Below are 19027 nucleotides of genomic sequence, written 5' to 3' on the forward strand. Positions count from 1 at the left end.
GTGGTTGCTGCTCCTTGTAAACTCCAACTGCAATCAAATCTGGCACACAGTTTACACACATACATTCACTGACATTCATTATATACACCTATTTTTCTATTTTGGTAATGTTCATTGTTCACTTGCACTTTCAAAACAACAACCACAACTTTGAAATATCAACATACATACTCTCATACCTGTATTTACTTGTACTGTGTGTGTATATATATATATATAGATTCTGTGTACTATATAATTATTTAAACATTCCTCTATGAAATTCCAATGAAGCATGTTGCCATGCCAATACTAGACAACATCTACTATTCATAGTTAACATGGAAATATGTGCACTGTGCCTTGGAAAGATTTAGGCTAAATATTGTGGGAAAAAAAGGTAATTTGTTTTTCTCACCTAGTTTACACAGTAGGAAATATAATGTTGATGTAATGTAATGCACATTTCCTAAATAATTCAGTTGCTTATTATTCTGGGTAAAGTTCATAAATCTTAATAGACAGTCTCAAAACCCATATTTCTTTTGTTTTATTGTCAAACTCAAATAGTATGGCAGTTTAATTAAAGATGGGAATAATAAAACGGCTAAGAAGATGTATTTGTTGGAAATAAAGTTTATAAAATGTTTAAGTAACTTTATTGAATTTAAAAAAATGCATATAAAATACAAGAAATAAGGAAAAGATAGAATAGATATAAGTAAATAGCCCATGACAATAATAACTTAAACGGTATTAATTAATGAAATAAACTAAGCCGATGGGATTTTTGATTTCAATAAATGATAGAAACAAATTATAAGTGTTACAGACGGATACAGTTTTCAAAGGCTTTTTGTTAACTGAGGATTCAATAGTTTTAACATAAAGGTTGCATTCCTTTAAGAAAACAGAAAATAAAGGTTTTGTAGCAGAAAATTTGCATCTATGTATAAAATATTTGGTTAATATAATAATGATAATAATAATAATAATAATAATAATAATAATAATTATAAGGATAATGAAAATAATAATTATTATCATTATCCTTATAATAATAATAATAATAATAACATTATATTATTATTATTAGTAGTAGTAGTAGTTGTAGTAGTAGTATTATCATCATTAATTCATTATTTTTTTTAGGTCTGTGAAAAGTATGGAAACCAAATAACACGTTCTGGTAATTCAAAGAGAAATAATGACATATATTATCAATATTAGAGCTTTAAATGTGTGCACTGTAGCTTTAAGTTTTGCGACATGTCGTAGAAACTCACTGCCGTAAAATAATCACGTGGAGACATCATGGACGCTCTTGAGTTTGCTGTAGATTATTATACCTTTAGAGGGGTCTTTTGCTAAATTGTGAACAATTGTCTATATTTTTATTTCCTCTCCGCTGTGCAAAACACCTTGAATGCTGTCCTGAGAGAGTAAACGACACCTCACAGCTCAGCTGACAGCTGGTTCAGGTGTTTCAGGTGTTTCACAGCAGCAGCAGCAGCAGCAGCAGCTCTGTGTGTGTGTTTGTGTTGCTGAGGAGCTGCTCTCAGTGAGCATCATGTTCGTGTTGGTGGAGATGGTCGACACCGTCAGGATCCCTCCGTGGAGCTTCCAGAGACAACTGAACGAGGCCATAGCGGAGGAGCTCAACAAGAAACTGGCCAACAAGGTGCGAGTTCACTCACTTTTCACTGTTTAAAGGTCCCATATTATGCTCATTTTCAGGTTCCTACTTGTATTTTGTGTTTCTGCTAGAACATGTTTACATGCTGTAATGTTAAAAAAAAAACTTTATTTTCTTCATACTATCAGCCTGAATATACCTGTATTCATCCTCTGTCTAAAACGCTCCGTTTTAGCGCATTTTAACGGAATTGCAACAGAATCACGTTGCTAGGCAACAGCTTGGGTCCATGTGTACTTCCTGTCAGCTGATGTCATTCACATACACTGCAGCCAGGAATGAACTGGGACACATTTAGAATGTTTATGTTTAAAATTGTGTAAAGGGTCTAAATATTGTATATTTCTGACATCACGAATGGGCAGAAATTCTGACAGCTTGTTTCAAATGCAGAGTTTCTGAATACGGGCTGTGTGTATTTCCCTGTGGATTGAGTGTTTCGATACTTTCACAGTATTTATATAGGACTTAAGCCTGCTTTATAATAAAAGAAACATGAAAATCTCACTTTTTTATAATATGGGATCTTTAAGCAAAAGTACTAATAATACCACAGTGTGGAAATACTCTGTTACAAGTAAAAGTCCTGCATTCAAAATATTACTTGAGTGAAAATAAAAAAAAGTATTAGCATCAATATAAAAAAGAAAAATATTTGTTGGGCAGAAATGTCCCTTTCAGGGAGTTTATATTATTACATATACTATTATTTGGAATATTGTTACTGTTGGATACTATAAATCTGTAGCAAAGTAACACATTTCATAAACTCATCATATGTTTTGTTTGTAAAATATTAATCTGTAAATATAGTGGAGCAGAAGTATAAAGTAGCACTCAACAGTAAAGTAAAAGTAACTGTACTTGAGTAAATATGCTTAGTTACCATCCACCACTGGTTACAATGTGTAAAACTCGTATCACAAAATGTTTAAGATATACTTCTAATTTTGAATTCAAAATCTCACATAGCATGCAAAATAAAAATCAAGTCAGGTTTATTATTACTGCCGTTATTTAATCATGTCATCTCTTTTCTAAGTGCAGCAGGAGAAATAAGAACAAGAGATAAGACATGCAGCAAAACACAGTCACACTATCACATAGAAACAGCATCAGAAACAAACACACCTCTCTAAAAAGATCCAAAGTTAAAGGTTTAAATTCACCCAATAGGATGAGACTTTCAGGTTTTAAAGGTCTGTGTAAATAGTTCCATTTACACTTTACACTAAAGTAAATTCTCCATCCATACAAGTCAAAATGCAAATTGCACTGTCTCAGTTTACCTTTTCTGTTCTACATCTTCCACAAAGTTTAATATTTGAGACTTGATCGCTTGTGAGTTCAATCATCAAAACTACAGAAAGTCGATACGGTAAAACTGTAAAGCATTAACACGGACCAACAGAAACCCAGTACATTAAAACACTTTGACAATAAATAAAATTACATAAATGCATTCAGTGGTGGTGCAGTGATTCGTGCTAATATGAGGTGAGCATATGATTTAGTGTTTTGCACTCTATGTCAGAATCATAGCATGTTGTGTTTAAAGTTTAAAGAAGATAACAAGTCAGTTTGGTTTTTTGCATTATGAGTCTTTGCTTATTGGAAGTCTGTTGTGACAGTCAAGCCAAAGCACTTGTGTAGTATTGTAATTTCAGCGTGTCTGCAAACACTACTCACATTACTGTGACCTGCTCTCATCACATCAGGTGGTCTACAACGTTGGCCTGTGCATCTGCTTGTACGACATCACCAAACTGGATGATTCCTATATATTCCCGGGGGACGGAGCCTCGCACACCAAAGGTATCACGATGCTCTCTCATTTCCTCATACACTTGCATCATGCATCAAGCCATGTACTATATTTATACTGCTTCTTTAGATTGTAGACGCACTGGCTAATATTGCAACGCAGGCCCTTCCACTTAGTTTTAATTTCTTTATGATAATTTTGGTCTCACAGTTTCCTGTTCAGCCTATCTAAGAGTAAACTCCTGAAGGACATACTAATATACAGTAGACCCAGAACATGTTGCTACCGTTTTCCTATCCAATGATAAAACACTTCCGCAGGCTTGCAGTGTGATAGAGGTTGGTCTGAGGCATCACAGCGAAACCCCCTTATTGCCGCAGTTAGTACTCCGATCTTAAAACTCCCTTTTTCAGTGATTGTGCACATACATTGGGGTATCTGGTGTGCCTACCAACACACAAACTGTGAAATAAGACAACCCAGTCAGTTTTTGGTGATCAGAAAACATGTGATTCAACAAGACATTCAGATTAGGCTCCCCTTTATGTCACATTGAGGCTCATTACAATTTACCGCCCACAGCTTGAGAACTACCTTTGCAAAGGTGCACCATATTTTTCTCACAAGCCAATCAGAGCAGACTGAGCTTTTTTAGGAGATGGTCTTAAAGAGACAGGAGCTAAAACGGAGCGTTTCAGACAGAGAGGGTGAATACAGGTATATTCAGACAGACAGTATGAGGAAAAATAATGTGTTTTTTCTAACATTACAGCATGTAAACATGTTCTAGTAGAAACCCCAAATACACGTAGGAACCTGGAAATGAGCATGATATGTCCCCTTTAAGTTAAAGTGAGGGTTGATGGACTTTCGTCTTTCTCTCAGTTCATTTCAGGTATGTTGTTTTTCACCCTTTCCTCGATGAGATCCTGCTCGGGAAGATCAAGTACTGCAGTCAAGAGGGAGTTCATGGTAACTCATTCTGTCTTCTGTCTTCTGTCATGTCAGCATGTTTGATTCAATCTCCAGAAAATGTATGAGCTGATTTATTCTCAGAGCTCAAGGTGACGCCATGTCTAGTTTTGTTCGACCAACAGTCCAAAGATATTTAATTTGCATTAATATAAAACGGGAGAGAAGCAGCAAATCCTCACGCAGGATAAGCTGTGAATAATTTGAAGTATCAGCTTGAAAAAAGAACAGATTAAAGAGGAACGACGGCCATTTTCAAACTTCATACATGTTATTCCTATGGTCTATGTCCAAAAAATAGTAGTAAGCATGAACAACTCTCTCCCAAATGAGAGCTGCTCCATAGACAATGGATGGGGGACTGATTTTGTCGACCCACAGAATGTTTGTTTTCTTTTTCTATTTGAGATTTAGCACTCTAGTTTTGGGATTTGGGAGAGAGTTGTTCATGTTTACTAATATTTTTTGTTATTATATATCTGCCTTATTCATTTATTTATTTATTTTGCCATATTTTATTCAGTCAGTTGTGCTGTCTACACCCCATGTGAAAAACAGAAAACATTATTAACAGTTGGCCTGAATGCTCAGAAGTCTCTGCTTCCACGTGTACCAGACGACACAGAAGTACTGAGGTAACACTGTAACCTTTCTGTTTCACAGTGACGATGGGCTTCTTTGACGACATCCTCATCCCACCGGAGTCTCTTCAGCAGCCCGCTAAATTGTATCCTGACTGAAAATGTTCCTATAAATGAAGTAAAGTGCTGTGATTTCATCTGTCATCACACATTGTATAGATTAATTGATTGTGACTATAGTTTACGTAGCTGCAGCTCCTTAGCTACGGCCTCAGTGATGAAGCAGAGCAGGTCTGGCTCTGGGAATATGAGACGGACGAGGGCGCCCACGACCTCTACATGGACCAAGGAGAGGAGATCCGTTTTCGGGTGACAGATGAAGTCTTTGTGGACACCTCGCCGACGGGCCCGGCCACCGTGGCGGCGGACACGCCGGCACAACCGGGACAATCGACGGCGCCGCCAGCAGAGGAGATCGTGGAGAAGAAAGAGGCGCCATACACTCTGATTGTAAGAACACACCTCACGACTAACACACATTTAGTAAAAACTGTTAAACTATATATCTGATAAAAGTGTGAAAATCAGTTGTTATTTTGGCTCATTCAGACTCTTTGTAGGTTGAAGCTGGGTGGAGCTACAGTCCGAGTTTTCTCTCTGATGTTCACCAAACATGTGTCCCAGTTCAGGGGCTGCTTCCTTACAATTTTTTTCCCAACATTTTTAGACTGAATGTGTCATAATGGGCCAAGAAGGCTGTCACATACCAAACCTCCTCCAAATCTAGCTAAGAAATGTGGTATTGTATAACCTGATTTCTTAACACACAGCTGGTGTATACTGCTATTAAGGGTGGGGAAAAAATGGATTCACCTATGTATCAGAATTTTTTTTAAAACATTTTTGAAATTGAATTTTTTAATTCCAATATTAATAATTGTTTAATTTGAGTCTACGCGGAGGTAAGGAAATAGAATAAAAAAAAAAAAATACCACTAATTTTATTCTTTTGATTTTTGGGTTGCTAGAAAAAGTTCCTGACAATGACTGATATATTTGACTTCAGGACAAAAATGTTACAATTAACTTTCGTGAACCGAAAACACACTGTGAAAGGGTTAAAGTTGTAAAACGAAAACAGGGACATCTCCCAGATCGGACAACGCGGTGGTAGCAACCTGTCAATCAAAAGGTAGCCACGCACTAAAGTATTTTCTCATTGACTTCTATACAATCAGACTTCTTTTTGCAACCAGAGGAGTCTCCCTCTTCTGGCTGTTAGAAAGAATGCAAGTTTAAGGCACTTCAGTATTGACTTCACTTTTCAGACCCGGAGGTTGCCGACTGGTCCTGGTAAAATTTGTGGTACTGAAAGCTTGGTGACGTAGTCACCAGTAGAGGTGAAAAAATTCCACAGGGAACCTTTAACACAGTTAATTGGAGCTGATCTGTTTTTACCATCCACTCTGGACAGGGGCACCGTTCACAGTAGACTGCTGTTGTGGAAGACTACAAACTACCTTATCTCTTGTATAGCCCGACCGATAAATTGGGCAGTGTATACTATTGGCTGATATTAGCTGTCCATCACTGATCATCCTCATCTTTTAATTTTATTTTAATTGGGTGTGAATATATATATATATATATATATATATATATATATATATATATATATATATATATACTGGACTTGAGGAGAAACCATATACAGTATATACTGTATATGGTTTCTCCTCAAGTCCAGTCTCTGTCAGGCTCCAGTCTTCTTCGTGCAGTTGTTCCACAGATATTATGATATCTCTCATTATGGACCCTTCTGTTCTCCATTCCCTCAGCGATCGGCAACATTTGTAATTACCCACACGGGCTGCTTTGTGTCTCAAAGTTTACCACAATTGAACTCCACGTGAAAGCTCTTCATTGATTTACTTAGTGTCCGCTTGCAAATAAACTGATTGCAGAGATTTATTTTGTTTGTTTGTAAATGTCACTGTAATAAATGTTGGTATGACCGCCAGGCTCTTATACTGGTGTTCAAAAGATTCATAAAGGTTGCAAGTTGTCCTGTCTTAAGAGGTGCAACAAAACTAACAGGAGAGTCAGTCTTTACATGCCCACACAGTTCTGAGAATAGAACTAATTCATCAAAATGACTGAAGCCACCTGTGTGGGTGGACTCTGAGCTTTAACTGTGGACATACTGAAACAAAAGTAGCTTCACGTCCATCCTGACCCACTGCACTGTTGTTTCAGGGGACCATCTGTGACCCGGGGCTGGGGCTGCTGTCATGGTGGAACAGTTAGCACTGCAGAGGAAGAAGAGGACACTTGGTTGGATACGAACAGATCGACCGCCATAACTGATCACAGAGGTGAGGGGCGGTCGTCTGGAGACACAGAGCCCGGTAGTTTGGGTACAGAAGTCGAGACGTGAAGTGGAGCTGCTCTCAAGATGCTGTTGGTGTAAAGTGACTGATGTGCTCCGTCACATTGAGACTGATTGTGTTGTAAATACTGCCCTTAATTAACATACCAGCGTCATGTTTACATGTCAAATAGACCATATATTGAATGATTCGATGGACATTTACGGTCATTTGGTATATTTCACATGAGATTTTGACCTTAGGTACTTATCCATAGTCAGTGTATTACCTACAGTAGATGACGGTCAGCACGCCCCCAGTTACAACCCCACTTCAAAAACACCCAAACTATCCCTTTAAAGTGAGAGAAATAACGCTGAGTGATATTTTTGTTGATAGAAATTAGACCCACAGGACAATTTGTGTGTCATCAAGATCCAAACAAAGGTAACATTGCAACAATAAAAAAATAGCTTTTCAAGCTTAAAATATTTACTTTATATTTTGAAATGCTACCTCTCCCCCAAGTTTTTGTTCACACATCCTCAGTTTATTTAACATCCTTGTAATATTTCTGCTCTGTCTCACAGTAAAAGGGCGTATCATCAGCGTGAGTGGTTGTGGTTTGTCATTTTGTGTGATTATAGGAAGTGTATCAAAACGGATTAGTGGCCGGCCTTTAAATCCTACAGTGTGAAGGCCAGTGAAGGTCCTGCTTGTTTATAACCGGCTGTGCTCTCTGCACTCAGTGTTAGTTTAGCAACTCACACACACGTACTTGTGTTTGTTGTGCAATCAGAAACGCAGTGGGGCTGTGTTGCATGTGACAACTGCATGGCCAGTTGATGTGCGTCTCTGTTGTGAAACTAGGTCAAAAACTGCACAGAGTTTTTTCTCAACAAAAATACACGGTTTACATATGACCTTCCTTGCAGAAATAATTCACCATGTAAATAACTATGACTGCAGACTCACTGGAACTATCTTGTATATGTGAATATGAGTGCAGGGCCGGCTCTAGCCCTTATGGTGCCCTAAGCGAAATTTGGATTTGGAGCCCCCCACCCCCTGCTCAAGGGTTAGGCCCGTAAACCGCAACACACATCAGACATCACAATGGTTTTAAGACAAAATTAAGATTTGTATTTTCATAAATAACTGTATTTATTAAAATATAAATAAACAATTGGTCCCTGATATTGTTGGCTTTAAAGTGTTTAGTTAGTTTCAACACAATTTACACTTTTATTAATGAATAAATGCGGCCGGGCAGTAGGGATTTTACGGAGAGGACATTTTCCCACCGTTTAATAAACTTGTGACAACACTGGTGTTACCGATTACACCGGACATTTTACAAGAACAGATGACGCTCAACATGTGTAGCGTGCTTACTTTGATCTTTACCGTCAGGTGGCTGTGTGTCTGGCCTCTCCGGTCCAGCTGCAGGATTCCACCCGGCGCTCCTCCGCCGTGCACACCGACTGTGACCGGCGATTACCTCATTAATGTTATGGTTCCCTTTTAGCGTTGGGTTTAAATCTGAAATATTGCCCAATAGGCCGTTTGCTTTTCGCTTTGACACCAAATCCTCCGCCATCGTCTTGTCTGTTGACTCTCTCTCGTCCCATGTGTGTGAAATCTGACTCCTGTTACTCTGATCTGTGACTCCGTATGGAGCAGAAACTTTCACTTTGTAGCGTCCGTTGTCCGACTATGTACTGACAACACGCCGCTGATTCGCCAAAATTAACTAAATGGGTTTTATTTCTGTAAAAAAAGCAAAACGACGGTGGGTACGTAATGTAATCGGTGTGTGCCCGACCGCCGTGTAACACCAGTAACACAGACTACCGCGACAAGAAAATATTTAATATCTTGATATTATGGTTTGTGATACTGAAATGACTTTAAAAAAACACTATTGATTTTTATTTTATAGTTTACATGCAAAGATTAACTCAGTCAATACTTTACTTTTCATTTGCAAAGAGATGCGCCATCTCAAAGTAGTGCTATGATGTTGAATGTTACAGGGACTGTGATAAATGCAGATCCCGCTGTTCTGATTGCATACAAAAGTTAACTTCTAAACAGTTTTCCTAAAATTAAATTTTAAAAATCGCAATATATCGCCTTGCTTACAGTATCGCAATATATTGAATCGTAACCCCTTTATTATGATATGTATCGTATCGCCAGACTCTTGCCAATACACAGCCCTAAAGCCTACCTAGCAGATGAAAAAGAGTGTTAAAGGGATGAAAAGTGTATTTCTTTCTTTCTTTATTATTTGTTCACTTGTTACCTCAATGCAGAAAATTAGGAAGGGTGCTCCATTTTTTTAATTTTTATTTTTACATTTTTTTTTTAGAGGGCGACCACCGCCCCAAGACGGCTGCGCCCTATAGGCGACCGCCTATATGGCCTATATGCCTTAAGCTGGCCCTGCATGAATGAGTGCTCCTCATAGCTCATCTCAGACTGTTTTTTGGTGATTTTTATGTGATGAAAGATGTAAAATGTAAAAAATCCATTGCATCACTGGAGTCCATTCAAATACCATAACACACCCTTTATAATAGAGCAGCTCAGGAACAGCTGCACAAAGAGTGACGACATGTATGACAAACATCCCCAAAATCATGGCAAAGACAAAGATACCTCGAACACACTGAGCACACTGAGTCCCCCAACAGATTACACACACACACACAGAAAGAGAGAGAGAGAGAGAGAGAGAGAGTCTCACACACACACACACACGCACACACACAGGGTCGCATCACGCCATCGGAATCTCCGCCAGCTGCGCAGACTCAGCAGCCTCTCATCGTCACATCAGGGTTTTCCGTCGGACTGCGCGGATTTAGTCGACTTATATATTTAATAACTCGTTATATAACACACACACACACTGACTCAAGACACACACTGTCACACGCGGATCGTCCTCTCAACCTACCAGTGCAGCACCGATGCAGTAAGTACCGTTTCTGTGAATCTAGATGCATGTTGTTGAAGATGCCTGCAGGTGGGAGTGTGGCAGTGTGCCTTTGTTTTGTGTTTTTGGGGGATCGGGGACAATGCTGTATTCTTTGCATGCTTGACAGAATAACCGCTAAATAAAAAGAGATTATAGGCTTTATTGTTATGTATTTATCTGGTGTAACATTGCCACCATATTTGACCGCCAGCTGCTCTCAGTGAACGGACCTCTCACCTCCTCTGCTTTTATCCAGCTGCTTTCACACATTGTTTTTTTTTTTTTTTTTTTTACAAATTGCAGATGTTATTATGGCTCTAATAATCGGTATTAATATCTTTACGTTTGGCTCAAATAAAACGAAGGGAAAAGCTAAATAGATCAAATATGAACTCCACAATCACACAATCCATAGACATATTGCCTTTTCATAATCATGGGACAAGGGAGGAGATTTGTGTGTCTGACCCGGCTGGACCAGAGGAGCCATGCATGACCCTCTGTTGCTTCATTTCTGCTCATCCAGATGTTCTCCAGCTGCTGCTGGTGTCTGTTAATGAGTGTAAACTCTGAGTTGCTCTGTATGTTTTTTCTCCATCCACAGATTCTCATTATGATCAATATGATTGTAATAATCATGTTGATACTCTCAGTTTGTTCGGATTTGTATTTGTAACATATAGGCTATATCCCGTGGTAAAGCTATTTGATATGATGTGTGTGTAGTACTCCTGTAGGATGTGCAAATTGGTCATTTGAGATGGGGCGCTGACGTCACGAACGCACCACTGGAGGCGGCGTTCTGCAGCTGTTCTGACGTCACGCCTGCATCATCACAGGAGAGAGGGAGTGGGCGTCAAAAGCACGTAGGCCTGCACACATAGAAAAGGACACCGTACTGACAGGAGATCAGTCAGCTGCCTCTTATTCTAACCTTGAAAATGTCACTGTGAGTAGAAAACCAGATTAGGAGGTATTGAAGGGCAAGGTCACCTGACTAAACAGGATCTATTATTGCGGATTTTAGTATTAGAGAATGATGAACAACATAGATGATTTGATAACAAAATCATAGAGGCTGGAGCATATGCCTACTCTGTAACTCGGATACTGCAATGATAGTGTCCTGTACACTGAACAGGATGCAAGTCAAGTAGATATAAAAATATTTTTTGCACACCATTGCACAATGTCAAACACAATCAGGTGGTTGCCTCTAGTTATTTTGCACTGGCATCAATTTATTTTTAAAAGCATTTAACCTGCAGTAGGCAGAATGTTTTTGGCATCATTGGGCAAATATTCCATAATAACCTTTCAGCATATTGTAATTCAAGTGTTCTGAGAGAAAACTAGACTTCTGCACCTCCTCATGGATCTGTTTTCAGGCTTTAAGAAATTTAGTCCATGACGGGAGACTTTGACCAATCACAGGTCAGTTCAGAGAGAGAGCGTTCCTATTGGCTGTGCTCCGGCTGGTGGGCGGTGCTTGGTATTTCCTCAACTGATCTCAACATGGCTGCCGGGTCACAAACTGTCTCATTTTACAGCTAAACAGTTCACTACAAAATGATTCTGAAAACAATTGAGGAGAGAAATAGTTATTACAGTAACAGAATATTGATTCATGTTTGATGGGAGTTTGCAAGTGATTGACAGCTGCTCAGAGACGGCAAGGCTCCAGCTCGGCTCTGATTGTTTTTTTTCCTCCGGTGTGTGAAATCTTGTAGATACCATTAGGAGCACCGGAGGACACAGAGGCACATGTTTTTTTTACTGATTTTTGAACAGATTTTTTGCAGATTTTAATACTTATATATATATATATTTTTTTAAAATTAATTAAAAAAGAAGCATTCAAATACAGATTTGGAGGTTGAATACCATGGCAACGGTCGAAGCATTGAAGCATTCGGGTCAGCCCTGCTGTCATTATTTCGCTTATTTAAAAATATTTTGTTTCCTCATCTTAAAACAGACTGCCAATGCTTTCATTAATGCCATCACTGCTCATCTCTCTATTTAGGGATTGATCATTGTTTGTATGATTATGTCTAATCTAAAGTTGTACTCTTTTTCTTTACTAACTTATTAATATGTATTATTATTATTATTATTATTACTATGTATTTTATTTTTCTCTTAGTTATTTAGTTTGGTTATATGTTGTTTGTTTTGTTGCTGTTGTGTTTTATAACATTGTGTCTTGTATTGTTCTGTAGTTCCATTTGTTTTGTTAGAGTTTGTTTGGGACCCCCCCCCCCCTCTCCCCTCACCTTGAAAACAAGCTGATGCATTTCAAGGGGTTTATCCTGATATAATAAATTTAATTCCTAATACAAAGCTTCGGGAAGGTTCAGAGATAACCCCTGTAGTATAATAATCATGGGGGATTGTAGTGGTATGCAGATATATTACCAATTGAGGCAAAGGGAAACTTGTAAATGTGTTTTTGCATGAAACTAAATTTTGTGTTGGGTTTAAAGGGGCACTCCACCAATTTTACATCCCAAGATCAGTTTTCTTGTCTTGAGGACTCGGCTTGTGAAAACTGTTTTGTAATATCTTCTCTAGTCTGAGAAAATTACCCTGATGATGTCATCGCGTTATCTAAGGTGGGGTTTGGAAACTACACACATTTTTACATTTTTACGTTTTTACTGTGATACAAACTGGAGGTGTGGCGTTTATTAACAGGGTCTAAGGATACAACTGAGTTGCATTATGGGAGGTGTAGGATCCACTGTTTTTGGGGCCATACTATGTGCTAATAGTCAGGATGTCTTGACCTCTGCTGCATCGAGTGATCATTCTGTTTTAAAATCACTGGAGTAGCCCTTTAATATCAGAAGGGACTTGAGACTTGACTGAGGACACGTCACCTCAACATCTATTTTCTTGTTGGAAGGAATTTCATCAAAAAACATAAATTTGACTTATAATGGTAGAACAATACATTCCTAGACACACTGAAAAGACGTTTTTCACCTCTCAGGTCCCTTATTTGTATTTGGTTTCTGACTTGAACAGGCTTATTCTTGGATGGATGGATGACCCCTCCCATCCCTCCTGTCCCCCATCAGGTCTAAAGCCACATGACAACTCTCTGATCTTCCTCCATTCTCTCCCTGTGGTTTCCCTCCTCACAGCCCGTCCTCCTGACAGACTTGAAGCGACAGCGCTGACCTGGATAACGGCTGTGTCTCACACACTGAGGCGGGCCTCTCCAAGCAGACGGACGCACAGATACACCAGCGGACAGACGACTGTGTCAGCAGCCCGTCAGCAGCCTGCGGCTCACCAAGCAGCAGCAGCAGCAGCAGCGTCCAACACTGTATCCACGCCATCCATCCTCCCTCATCCTCCTCCTTTGTCCCTGTCACCTGTGACATGGCAGACCCCAGCCTCACGTCGCCCTCCAGGACCCCGCTGCGCTCCCCCAACGCCTCCTTCACCCTCTCCTTCCCCTTCCTGAGGGAGAGGAGCCGGGTATGGGAGGAAGGGAAAGAGCAACCGCTGCCTCGAGATCTGCCCAGCCCGTTGCCAACCAAACGCAACCGCACCTACTCAGCGTAAGTTAGTTTATTTACCAATTAGTTTGTGGCGGAAAGAAGACACTTAATAAACACACACACATTTGAGTAGCCAGGAAGGCAATCCAGGCACTTAAAAATGTCAAAACAAGTGGCAAACAAGGAAGGGAATATATTAAAAATTGAATTTTGAATTAGGTACTTTTACTTGTAAGGGAGTATTTTGAAATTGTGGTATTGCTACTTCTACTTACAAAAAGGATCTGAATATTTCCACCACTGCAACTTGTCATTAACCAAACTGAAGTAATAATGGATTCATCATTAGTCATTTTTCAAACAGAAAGAAATATTGATCTCAGCTTCACTGATGTGAAAGCTGCTTGTTTTTGAATGTAAATCTGACAGGTTGCTGTATTGTGGCTGGTTTGCTGACTGTTTTTGGTGCTGAAGAAAGGTTAAATACTGTAGCACTGTTTACACAGATTAGTACTACGCAGATTAGTGTTTTTACCTCTGCTGCCGCTGTGTTGTGACATTATGAGTCAATTTGTAGTTGATGCGACCAGCTCTTCCTTCTAACCGTCATGAATCCTTCCTAACAACTTTATTGTTTTTCTCTCTTTGGCTGCAGTACGGTACGAGCTACCTCAGGTCCGGTGTTTAAGGGCGTGTGTAAGAACTTCTCCAGGTCACAAGGTCACGGCTTCCTCCGACCCTCCCACGGTGGCGAAGACATCTTTGTTCACATCTCAGAGTGAGTGGCAATAACACCGCACACACTCTCAAAGGGCTGAATCCTACAGATTTCACAGCTGTGGCCTCGGAGAGTCACAGCAGACAAACACGTCGTGCATTAGCAGAATTACAAATAGCAGCACAAAACTTACTGCAGATCTGCAGCGTCAACTCACAGGACTGTAAGAAGTCAGCAATAACACAGTTTATTTGTGTACTTTTTTCAAAGGGAAAGCTATTTTTTCCAACCCTCCTAGGACTCTGTGACACGTGCAATAAGTGGACATGCACAGAGAGTACAGCAATCTGTGCTGGTCTTATTCCACCTTTTTATTCAGAATAAGCAAATACGCCAAATATTACTACAGCCTCAGCAAATCTGTGAGATTTCTCCCAACAGATCAAGCAGGATGATCCAGTTATATTACAGCCAAACAGCTGCATCGAGGGTCTAAAAGTCCAACTTTATCTTGTCTCAAACATTTCCTCATTGTCAGAGCTCCAGCAAATGTCTGTTTTTGTCTGTCTGTGTGTGTGTGGCGTATGACCAGCACACTCAGTGGAGGGAACTATTCCTTTAAAAGAATAATTTGACATTTTGGGAAATACACGCATTTGTTTTTTTCCCCCCAAAAGTGAGATGAGAAGATTGATATTATTCTCTCCATACTTGACAATATCGATCTTCTCATCTCTGTCAGCAAGAAAGTGAATGAGCCAATTTCCCTTAATGTTGTACTATTACTTTAAGTCAGTGGTTCTCCAGTTTGGATGTGAAGGTATCCTAAAGTAGTCGCAAAATAACTGCAGGGTCATGAGCATATCATTGGGATAGGATATTAATTAATTAATTTATTTATTAATTATTTATTTATTTAATTAATTATTGTGTCTTTTAGTGATTTTATTGTGAAATGAATAGTTCAGACTTTAGTCCTCTCTTGCTTTATGAAACAACATGATATTTAACTAGGCCTTTTTACCATTGTGCAGTTTGGAAGAAGTTTAAGTTGTAGAAGAAAAAGGTTGAGATCTCATCTCATGAGTTAAAAATCACGAGCAGTGCATTAACACATTTTTTGCAGCATGTCAGTGGGAAAAAAAAATTCAAACAAATGTTCTATTGTAACTGTTATGGAGGGTATTTTTTTTAATTTGTGATGGCACTTTGTCTGTAACCCTGCACTTTTTACTCATACTTCATCCCCCTACTTTTCCTCTGTTTCAGCATCGAGGGGGAGTACGTCCCAGTAGAGGGCGACGAGGTCACGTACAAAGTGAGCCGGGTCCCGCCCAAGAACCTGAAGGTGCAGGCGGTGGAGGTGAAGATCACACATCTCAACCCAGGGACGAAACACGAGACCTGGTCCGGCCAGATCATCAGCTCGTAGACCTGACCTCCGGGCCTGGTGGGTCGTGCTGGGCAGCAGGGCTGGGTGGGGGGGACGTCGGACCTGTCGTGTGGGACTGATAACTTATATTATGAGCTCAAATCCTTTCTTTAAAAACACGTTTTACCTACACAGCAAAGTGTCGTTGGTGTCTAGTACACTGATGAATTTGTTGTGTATTTAAAACTTACCATTTATTCAATGTTAGGAAAAATACACATTTGTTTTAATTATTTATATTTTTGTGATGACAGCAGTAATAAAAGTCAGATTTGAGATGGGAGGCTAAAGTGACCAGCGGAGGATCAAACTTCTAAATCAGAAAGAGCTTGTGGGCGTCATTTTTCACGGAGATGAGCTGTAAAGTATGAAACACTGGGAAAACTGTAGACATAACAGTGGCTGCAGACTGAGGCATGACAGCTGAGCGTACGTGCAAGGAAGAGAGCGATTGCAACGTAGGACAAAAGGCTCAATTCAGTTTCACTTCCCTTCTTTGCAGCTGTTGTGCACTTGTTTACTTCTCCAAAGTTTCCAGGATCACATGTTGGGTGCAAATTTGGGTCAGATGACTTGTTATCACAACATACGCAGTGCAGACTTTGGACAGATGGGAAGAAACCTTGAATTCAAGAACAGAGATAGTGCATGTTAAAGCAAGTAGTAGAATTAAAGTTGAAGAGATTTGAAAGTTGAAATGGCAGGTTGACCATCTCTAGAGCAGTAAATTACAGCTGGTTTTGCATTGAAACTCAAATGAAATCTAACTATAAAGCAAAGAATCTCTGTATGTCCTTCGCATATCTTGAGAAGCGCTAATCTGATCGACTTCAAAATTGACGGGTGTATTGCTGGGGACCCAGAGGAGGTCCTTTGGTGCAATTTGGATACGCGACAAGTTAAATAGTAATAAACTTTGAAGAAATAAGCGACCAGTGCTGTGTTAAGCAGCGGGGGGCTTCAGGGCTCTGCAGGCTCAATACAGTTCACTGCTGGATATACTAACGTTACAACCGGACCCAGAATCAGGTGTATTTCACCGTGTGACCGTGAGTAAGCCACTGGTGAGTAAAACTGTATTTCCCCAGTGTCAGACTAACTTATAACACTAATAACGTTACCGCCAGCAAAATACTTCCAGTGGTCAAATCAAGCACCTATTTGGAAATTACCTCCGTTATAGGTGTATTTCACCAATGTCTCTGACCGCGATTAGCTGCGAAGTGGATGTTACAGTCCAAGCATTCGGCCCATTCTGAGCAGGCATGTTTTGACACTTCACTAGTCTATATACAATGATCAAAATCCCTAAATATAAATAGTTCTATATTTGCACCCTTAACAGGACGTCTCATGACCTCTTTTGGGTTTCAGGTCACCAGTTTAGAAAACATGACATTAGAGGACAAAAAAGAGGATGTTTTATTTTGAAATGGAGATAGGGATGTGCGGAAGTGAGAATAAGTTTAAAGTTAGGAATTAGACAGAGAAAGCATGAAGTAAGACCAGTACTAAAGCAGGCAGATCACATTAAACCAAGCATGGATATTTCAAAAATATGAAAAAAATGACACATTTTACTGTGAATGGAAAGGGATTCCCTGAAAAATGCATATCCTTGGTTGTATTGTCTTGTTTGTGGTTATTTATTTTAATTATTTATTCAGATTTGTGTGTCCTCAGATTGCAGGCTCTACTGTATATTTTGGGTAAAACAGTCAAAACTTGCACTTAAGAAATGATGAAAACTGCCAGAAAAAACTGCTCCAGACATCAATGTCAGGTTTTTCCTCAATTCGTTGTTCCGTTTGAAAATTTGTGTTTTGAAAGCGTCTGGAGCCATGAATTGCTGATAAAACTATTTGTAAATCTCTTTTTCTATTATAAAAAAACAACAACATGTATCTGTTTGTGGTTTATTAAGCGTAGTCAGTGTGATGGTGAACTACATGACTTCATAGTTGGTGCCAAAAGAGATCACATCAACGTTGTTTGTAGTTATTCAGGTTTTGCTCAGTTATGTACTGTACTGTATGTCATTTTCTAATATATGTGTTCCATAGAGTCTCTATGCATCTTGTCTACCTGTCAGTGTCACTGCCTGAATTACATTTGGTTTATTTCTGTCACATCGAAGGGCACTTTCTTTTGTGGGCGACTGAACCTTGAAAGAACATTAAAGCATTTTATGATTCACACGTCTGATGGCAGCTGTGTTTCTTTAGTTGCATGTGGGGGTGAGACTGAAGGAGGAAGAGGAAGAGTGGTATGAACTCTGGTCAACATGTGGTGAGAGAGGCTGTCTATAATGAAGAGGTCACAGAGGTCAACACGTCCCGTCAAAGTGTCCCCATCCTGATAATCAGAGTTGACATTTTGTTTCATCATCATTCAGTGAGTACTTTTTCTATTCATTACATTGTATACCATTTATATTTGGATTTGGTTGGTCTGGGCAGACACGTCAACTTCAGTGGCTGGATTATTAGAGAGGTGAGGCAAAAACTAGCTAAGAAGACAAAAACGGCTAAAAAAATCTAAAAAAGATGCTATAAATACACAGAAAGTGGCGTATTTGTCATGTGTCACTTCCTGCCTTTTCCCCTACTTTAGGAGACACATCATCAGAAACTTCTTGAAGGTGTCTGAGGAAGAACTTAAGCTTGAAACACGCTGCGAGCCAGAACAACTCCCGATACAAGCCTTTTCGTGTTCTTCATGCCATTTGAGTGCCTGTATTTATAACATATTTAGCATATTACATTTTCTCACTTTTCTGCATTCAGTGGCTCCATTTCTTTTTTTTCTGTGTATTATCACTGAGCCATTTGGGAAGACTTATAATGTGGGGTTGAAAAAAAAAGAATACAAAAATAAACCAAAGTAATAAAATTAGCAATGCTAAATATTTGAAATACAAATTGAGTGCTAATTATCTACTTGGCTGTTATTAATTGGAAGATGAGTTCACTACTCTATAAATATAAATATAAAACTGAGGATGAACACTAGTGTGT

The 19027-nt window shown here is 39.3% G+C and overlaps 2 protein-coding genes across 4 annotated transcripts; both read left to right on the forward strand.

Annotated features, from left to right (window-relative positions):
* Positions 1-1265: 1265 nt before the first annotated feature.
* polr3h (polymerase (RNA) III (DNA directed) polypeptide H) lies at positions 1266-13629 on the forward strand. 2 transcript variants are annotated; one of them, XR_005209950.1, is made up of 7 exons: positions 1266-1660; positions 3394-3490; positions 4326-4412; positions 5076-5139; positions 5269-5503; positions 7250-7368; positions 13498-13629. XR_005209950.1 is itself a non-coding variant. In XM_037792699.1 (6 exons), exons 1-6 carry the CDS (start codon positions 1550-1552, stop codon positions 7298-7300), a joined length of 645 nt encoding a protein of 214 aa, XP_037648627.1. In that variant the 5' UTR covers positions 1266-1549; the 3' UTR covers positions 7301-7565. The 2 variants fall into 2 exon arrangements, 1 of the variants encoding a protein (XP_037648627.1); XM_037792699.1 differs by lacking the exon at positions 13498-13629 and having other exon boundaries at positions 7250-7565.
* Positions 13630-13724: 95 nt separating this feature from the next.
* On the forward strand, positions 13725-18905 carry csdc2b (cold shock domain containing C2, RNA binding b). Of its 2 annotated transcripts, XM_037792704.1 has the most exons (4): positions 13725-13920; positions 14516-14638; positions 15848-16028; positions 18236-18905. In XM_037792704.1, exons 1-3 carry the CDS (start codon positions 13739-13741, stop codon positions 16008-16010), a joined length of 468 nt encoding a protein of 155 aa, XP_037648632.1. In that variant the 5' UTR covers positions 13725-13738; the 3' UTR covers positions 16011-16028; positions 18236-18905. The 2 variants fall into 2 exon arrangements, with proteins under 2 accessions (XP_037648632.1, XP_037648631.1); XM_037792703.1 differs by lacking the exon at positions 18236-18905 and having other exon boundaries at positions 15848-18208.
* The last annotated feature ends 122 nt before the right edge of the window (positions 18906-19027 follow it).

Source organism: Sebastes umbrosus, chromosome 14 (genome assembly GCF_015220745.1).
Source record: "Sebastes umbrosus isolate fSebUmb1 chromosome 14, fSebUmb1.pri, whole genome shotgun sequence".
NCBI lineage: Eukaryota > Metazoa > Chordata > Actinopteri > Perciformes > Sebastidae > Sebastes > Sebastes umbrosus.